Below are 7,086 nucleotides of genomic sequence, written 5' to 3'. Positions count from 1 at the left end.
TTCTTTCTCCTCTTTTTCCCACACCTTATAATACACTGCCACCCGTTTCTCCCACTTTCAAACCCAAACAAAAATATTCACACAAACAGTAAAACTCCATTATCAAACAAAACCCAATTTAACTCACTATCATTACATTAAATAGCCTCGATTTCTTAAATTCCCCAGATTTGAATCAGGAACTCTCCTCATTCCTTCCTTCTCCCTCTTCTCACTTTCTCTCTCCTCATTTCATCACCTATTTCTATCCCTTGTCACTCAATTGCATCAAATCCAAACACCCTACCTTAATTTTTGGTAAAAAACAGGGCAAATTCTCATTGCCCACTTCAAATTTGGCAAACTAAAAAGGAAAAAAAAATGTCTCAAAAGCATTTGAAAGAGTTGCTAAAAGAAGATCAAGAACCCTTTTACCTAAAAGACTATATTGCAGATAAACAATGTTTACTGAGGAAACAATCAGCACCACCAAATAATAAACTTGAGCTAAAAAAGTCATCAAAACCCACTTCAAATTTATGCAAAAATGCTTGTTTTTTCTCCTTACAAGATTCCCCTGACCTTAGAAAATCCCCAAAATTATTCAATTTTCCTCCTTCCCCTGTCCCTAATAGAAGCCCTAACAGAGTATTCCTTCATGTTCCTGCTAAAACCGCCACTCTTTTACTGGAGGCGGCGATAAAGATACAAAAGAAGAAATCAAAGCAGAAACCAACAACCCAGGTTAAGAATTCGGGTTTTGGGTTGTTTGGGTCTATGTTGAAGAGACTAACACTCCGTAACCGGATTAAGTCGAGCGAGACGGCAACAATCACAGAGAATGTAAACAAAGGAGGGGTTAGTTTAGTTAATGTAGAATCAGGGGAAGCAGCAACAAACATTAACATTTCCTCTAGTGTGTCTTCTTCTTCGTCTTCTGGAAGATCGAGTAGCTTGGATTTAGAGACTTCTAGCAGTGGAAGATCATTTGATGGTGATGAAAAAGATGAAGATTTTGAGTTTACTAATGTTTTGAGGGGAAATAATGACACTAATATTATTAATAATTTTAATAATAATAACGAAGATTATTATTCATCACCAATTTGTTCAAGTCCGTTCCGTTTTGCTCTTCACAAAACCCCTTCTCCTGAACGTTGCTCCCTAGCTAAATCTCCTGTTCGTTGCAAATTTCAGGTTTGTCATTTCAACTCTATTATCCCTAAGTACCCACCATTTACATTATTATTTATTTTATTTTATTTATTAATAAGCGTATTTTCAAATTTTTAAATGTTACAAAACTTCTAAAAGTGGTTAATGCTATGCAAAATGTGGTTCGTGTATTTTTGGTGCAAATAAGTCATAAGAGCATACAAATTGGTGAAATTGGTGAAATTCGTGAAAAGCTTCAAACCTTTGACCTATATTAAACAAATTTGCAGTTTTAACCACTAAGTAAAGAACAAATCGGTTACAACTTAGAAGTGGTTCATGTCTAATGAAGCTTAAATGATTTTTAAATAATGTGTTTGTATTTATTTTGCTGTGGGTGAAAGATGGCATCATTTATAATGTGATTGATGTTACAAGTTTTTGTGACCAATCGAATAAAAATAGAATTTGTCTGAACAAATTAGTTGGAGTGGACAATTCAATATTACTCCCTCCGTTCTTAAATATTTTTCTCGTTTGTCATTTTATGCTGTTATTAACGAAAAATAAACATGATAAGATTAACTATAATTGTTGTACTTTTATGAGAAATTGTTGTTTTTTTATTCCATTTCACAAAAAAACAAAATAATGGTAAGGGTTGTGAACAAATAAAATTTAAGCAATAAAATTGCTAACGCATTAATCCATCAAAACTTAAATCAACCAATGAGATTATATGAATTTTTATTAATAAACAAATAGAATTACAAGGTTAAAATTACAAATAAGAGATTAAAAAGGAAAGAAAAGGAAGTGGGGAGAATTTGAAACACCATACAAAAAATTGAGAAAAACAAGTAGAATTTATAAGTAGCTTATCAAAGTTAATTATAACATGAACATCTTTTTATGATTTGCTTGTGATCCATGAACAATGTCTTATGATATCATATATGATTAATGAGAAATCATTACTATGATTAGACTTAATAATTGATTAATGTCACTCTCAAAAATTGAATTGGTTTGCACAATTGTACTTAGTACCTAATGAATGAAGTGACAATACTCTTTTGTATATTAAATAAAAGGAAAATATTAAGTTAAAAAAAAAAAACAGTTTTACACGCATGATATTGTCATATTTGTTCATTGTTACGGATTATGTTAAATTGCTTATTATCATCACAACGGCTATATATAAATCCATAGTGGGAAGTCAAAGTTAGATGAGTTTAGTCAAATTAAGAAAAATTTAATGCATGGTATTTTTTAATTTTACTTATTAATGTGAAAAGAAGGGTTAGGATATTTAATTACGGAGTAAAAACCCAATGAAAGGTTAAATATTTATTGATCCGAGTGAACTCGTGAGTAAGCAGACTGAATTTAGCTGTCGGCAATGGAATCTGTCCTCAGCTTCTTTTGCCGGGGAGTTTTGTAAGGCGATAGTACCCTTGAATAGAAGGACAAAATACGCTAAAATACAAGTATAAAAAGGGTATGCATGTCAAATTAAATCAGAGCAATTAGGACCTTGGTGGTGTAACCAAATTGTACGTCTTTGCCCACTCAAATCTTTTCTTTTAAGACCTTGTCTGTTTGATGGGCAAAATTTAAAAATTAAATTAAAATAATTTTTGGATTTTCAAATCGGACAAATTATATTTTTGGTTTATTTATCCATGTCATTAGAATTCAATAACTGGAGTATTTAATTAGAACTATTCCCTTGATTTATGTAATGCTAATAGATTAATAAATACGCACAGTAACTACCAATGATTTTACCCTTTTCTATCTACCAAAATAAATACTCCATACTCGAATAATCTACTCCCTCCCTCCGTTTCTTTTTGTTTGTTACGTTTGAACTTTTGCACGTTTATTAACGTATAATAAATATTTTTTTATTATTAAAAAAATAAACCCAAGTAAAACCTCAATCACTACAAGAATTTGTATCTTTAACGACAACCTAATTACGACGGGTCAAAAATCCCGTCGCAAAAGCCTTTTGCGACGGGGCAAACAACCAAACAATGACGGGAATAACCGTCGCAAATGTATTTTACGACGGGTTTACGACGGATTTACGACGGAATTTCTATTAACGACGGCCCCCTTTTATGACGGGTTCGCGACAGGAAATCCCGTCGTTAATCAACGATTATTGGCCTTTCGCGACGGTATTTCTCGTCGTTAATAGTACAATTTCTTGTAGTGAATCCACTAATCATTACAACAACAAAAAAGATTGTTTTATTTATCAAAATGAACCAATAATTAAAAAACACAAAGATTGCTAATATAACATACTTGGAAAATTATAAAGAAATTTAATGAGATGAAAAAATTAGACCAATTAAAATTAAAAGCTGACACAAAAACACAAACATTGTGTAACACTCTAATAGAAATACGTAACAAACAAAAAGAAAGGTATTAATTTTCCCTCAAAAAACAAATAGAATAGTCTATTGTTCAAATGCCGTGCAAAAAGGCAAATAGAACTAAAGAAAACGAAAGGAGTATTATTATGTTTTTGGTTTATTTGTCCACGCGTTAGCATTCAACAACTATTGAATTGAAAGTAATCGACTTGTTTATGTATGCTAAGGGGGATCCTCTCCTCAATTGAATCAAACCAAAAAAAAATGCTAATGGGATAAATTAAAATAAATAAATACAAAGTAACTACCAATAACTTTTGTATTTAATTATCTTCCCTTTTCTAGCTACCAAAAAGTTATGTTTCATACTCCATATTATATTATAAAAATTCAATAAAATTATTATATTTATCTAGAATAATATTAGTAGCACGAAAAAGAAGACTATTAATAAAGTGATTGCATAACAACCTCTAATTTTGGTTTATTGATGAATTATTTATCTTATCAACATAACCTTTGTTGGATAGATCAATAATTGGTTTATATGTTAAAGCATCTTAATCCTTCTTCAACGTATTTAGCTTTGGGAATATTAGTTAGGTTTGGGCAGGTCGAATCCAATCAGTTCAATTTAGTTCAAACTAATTCAAATAGTGTATTTGCCATTGATTGAGAACATGTCTTTGTTTCAAGGGTAGACGGGAAATATTTCAAGGGGATGAATGATGATAAAGGTCGCAAGTTGCGACAATATTTAGTTGTCGCAATCTTACGTGTCGGAGTTTAATTGGTACATATAAGCGCCACGTAGAATATTAGTCATCATAATATTTTTACTATCAATGTAAAATTTTTACTATGAAAATATGTAAATAAGGTAATCGATATAAAAAAAGAAAAAATTAGAATATTAAGATTTTCCTACCTTTATTTTAAACATGTTTAATAGGATATATAAGTTAAATATTTTAAATTCCAATTTAAATCATGACACATAAACATGCCATGTCATCATTGTGACACGGCTTAAAGGTAAATATAAATTTAGAAACAATTAATATTGTAAGGTGAAAGCTATTTCCTGGTGTAAAACATTTGTACCATGGAAAATGAATTTTATTTGAAATATTTAAAAGGGTGCAACCAAAGACTACGAATGTGTACATAGGACAATCATTGCTTACTAAGTAGTCCATACAATGTTGTATTAGAAATGGTATGCATAACTAATGGAAGTAGTGTAACTTAATTGTGACAGGACAATGTGAAGTATGAAGATGAAAGCATAATGAAATTCGTTCAAGAGGAAGATGAAGAAGACAAAGAACAGAACAGCCCAGTTTCAGTGCTCGACCCTCCATTCGAAGATGACTACGAAGATGACAGCTACGCATTTATACACAGTAAGTAGTTGCAAAACTTTACATTCCTACCAAAGAAAACGATGCGCATACTTGGTGTTTTGCTGCACCGTTGTTAGATAGATAGTCTTTTTCATATTTTTGTTGATATTTTCTTCAAAATCCAAAGAAAATGATTTTGTTTATTGATCTTGCTTGTGTCCTTATTATTTTGGTTGTGTCCTTAGCAAAAGGGCATTTATTTCTTAACTTGTATTTTTCTGCTTCAACAACGTTTTATCAAAGTTACAGTTTTTGCGAGGAGGACATGACAATCTTTTTGTGGGATCCATTTTAAGATTTTTGCGGAACCGCATGTGTTGTTTTTATGACTTCTTTCGTACAAATATGTTGTCTTGTACTTTGGTTTCTACACTTGGAGCTAATATTCAAAGTTATCAAAGGCCTAAAATCGAATTATACTGTACAATATATTTGTTGTTTGTGTCCTTGTAACAAGATATTTCTGTAATCGGAAAATTCCTTGTTTATTACCATATCAATGTTTTTAAGTAATATTGAATACGAAGTATATTCTTGCGAGCATCTAACATACAAGTGTGGTCTATTATTAAGGACAGAGGGAGTGTTTTTTTTTTGGGTGCAAATGAGCCACAAGGACGGGGATGAGAATCGATCCCAGGATCACCTGAAACCAGGATGGAAGCTCTAACAAATTGAGCTATCCATCACTCTCAGGGACAGAGGGAGTGTTGGTAACTGACAAATCTAGTTGATTACACACAAAAAAAAAAAAGCTTAGGAATCTTGCATTCGGTTTATTTTTAGTTTGGTGTACGAGTATTGAATTGGAGAATAATAACCATGTTTATGGATTTTCAGGAGCCCAACAAGAGTTGTTGCACAGGCTTCACAGCTTTGAGAGGTTGTCAACGTTGGACCCAATTGAGCTTGAGAAACGAATGATTGAAGCAGAAGAGGAAAATGAAGTAGAAGAAGCAAAGGAGTGTGAATTGTTGACATTTGATGAAAAAATACAAGCCCAAGAATTCATGCAAGAAATATTCAGGAAATCAGGTTTTCAGGATGCCAAGAAACCAGGGATCAAGAGACTAATCTCGGATCTAATAATAGAGGAAGATAGTGAAGAAGACACATGTGAATGTGATGAGCAAGTCATAAAAAGGGTATGCAACAGATTGGAGTCATGGAAGGAAGTGGAATCAAACACAATTGATATGATGGTGGAAATAGATCTTAGGAGGGAGATTAGTGACTGGAAAAAGTCAAGAAAGGAAATCGATGAGGCTGCAAAGGATATAGAAGTTGCTATTTTCGCGGTATTGGTTAATGAACTAGTAGAGGACTTGGGATGATCAGCTCGATCAAGTTGAGAAACATCTACCTTGGGTTTTCTTCTAGGAAGTCCCATTACTTTTCTCTTCATTTTCGTTGCTTCATTGTTTCATTCTTTTACTACTTGTCAAGTTACTTGAAGCAGGGGATCATAATCTAACACGAATGATTAATTATGGTAATTAGGTAACCCGATGATCAGGATAATTCGGGTTTAGTCCTAGAGTAGTATCAAGGTATCAATGTATGTATGGGGAGAGGAGTCGTAGGACATGTATAATACATATATTTTGAGTAGCTTAATCATGAACTTGCATTTTTTTTTTTTTTTTTTTTATGTTGTCCTGTTTTTGAATATAAAATCACCCATGGTACTCATACTCGAGTACTAGTGTTGAATTCAGGTACATATTCAAAGTGTTGATTGGACTAAATTGTGATTTTTTTTCATGATTTTAGCCTCAAATTACTACAACATATAAGATCAAAGAGGGCGAAAAAAGTCGCTCTCTTTGATACAAATCTCGCCCTCTTAAGCTAAAAGGACGATTAGAAAATCACCCTCCATTCGCCATGTTAGCTTCGTCCTATTAGCTTTCCAGGGCAACTAAAATATTTCGCCCTCTTTGTTAAAGATCAAATAGGGAATTTGTTTCGCTCTCTTTGATTAAATCAAAGAGGGCAAGCTCATCATTTTCTCCCTCCTTGTTCCAACCCACACATGGCACCTGTATCGCCCTCTTTGTTCAAAACCAAACACGACAACTATAAATCGCCCTGCTTGTTCAATAACAAGAGGGAGCGGAATTTCGGCATGTTGTGATGTGTTTCAAAAC

The 7,086-nt window shown here is 32.6% G+C and overlaps 1 protein-coding gene across 1 annotated transcript; it reads left to right on the top strand.

The window, feature by feature from the left end:
* On the top strand, positions 1–6,579 carry LOC110786981 (uncharacterized). The gene is made up of 3 exons (XM_021991566.2): positions 1–1,176; positions 4,792–4,936; positions 5,777–6,579. The coding sequence occupies exons 1-3, from the start codon at positions 361–363 to the stop codon at positions 6,268–6,270; spliced, it is 1,455 nt and encodes a 484-aa protein (XP_021847258.2). The 5' UTR covers positions 1–360; the 3' UTR covers positions 6,271–6,579.
* Positions 6,580–7,086: the final 507 nt, after the last annotated feature.

This window comes from Spinacia oleracea, chromosome 5 (assembly GCF_020520425.1).
Source record: "Spinacia oleracea cultivar Varoflay chromosome 5, BTI_SOV_V1, whole genome shotgun sequence".
Taxonomy (NCBI): Eukaryota; Viridiplantae; Streptophyta; class Magnoliopsida; order Caryophyllales; family Amaranthaceae; genus Spinacia; species Spinacia oleracea.
The sequence above is the reverse complement of the archived record's forward strand: the minus strand, read 5'-3'. Positions and strand labels throughout refer to the sequence as shown.

Bases quoted from the DNA above. Each gene is read 5' to 3' on its own strand.
- LOC110786981 (XM_021991566.2), top strand. From the start codon at position 361: ATGTCTCAAAAGCATTTGAAAGAGTTGCTAAAAGAAGATCAAGAACCC. The intron at 1,177-4,791 runs GTTTGTCATTTC...TAATTGTGACAG, and splicing joins CTGTTCGTTGCAAATTTCAG to GACAATGTGAAGTATGAAGA. The intron at 4,937-5,776 runs GTAAGTAGTTGC...ATGGATTTTCAG, and splicing joins CAGCTACGCATTTATACACA to GAGCCCAACAAGAGTTGTTG.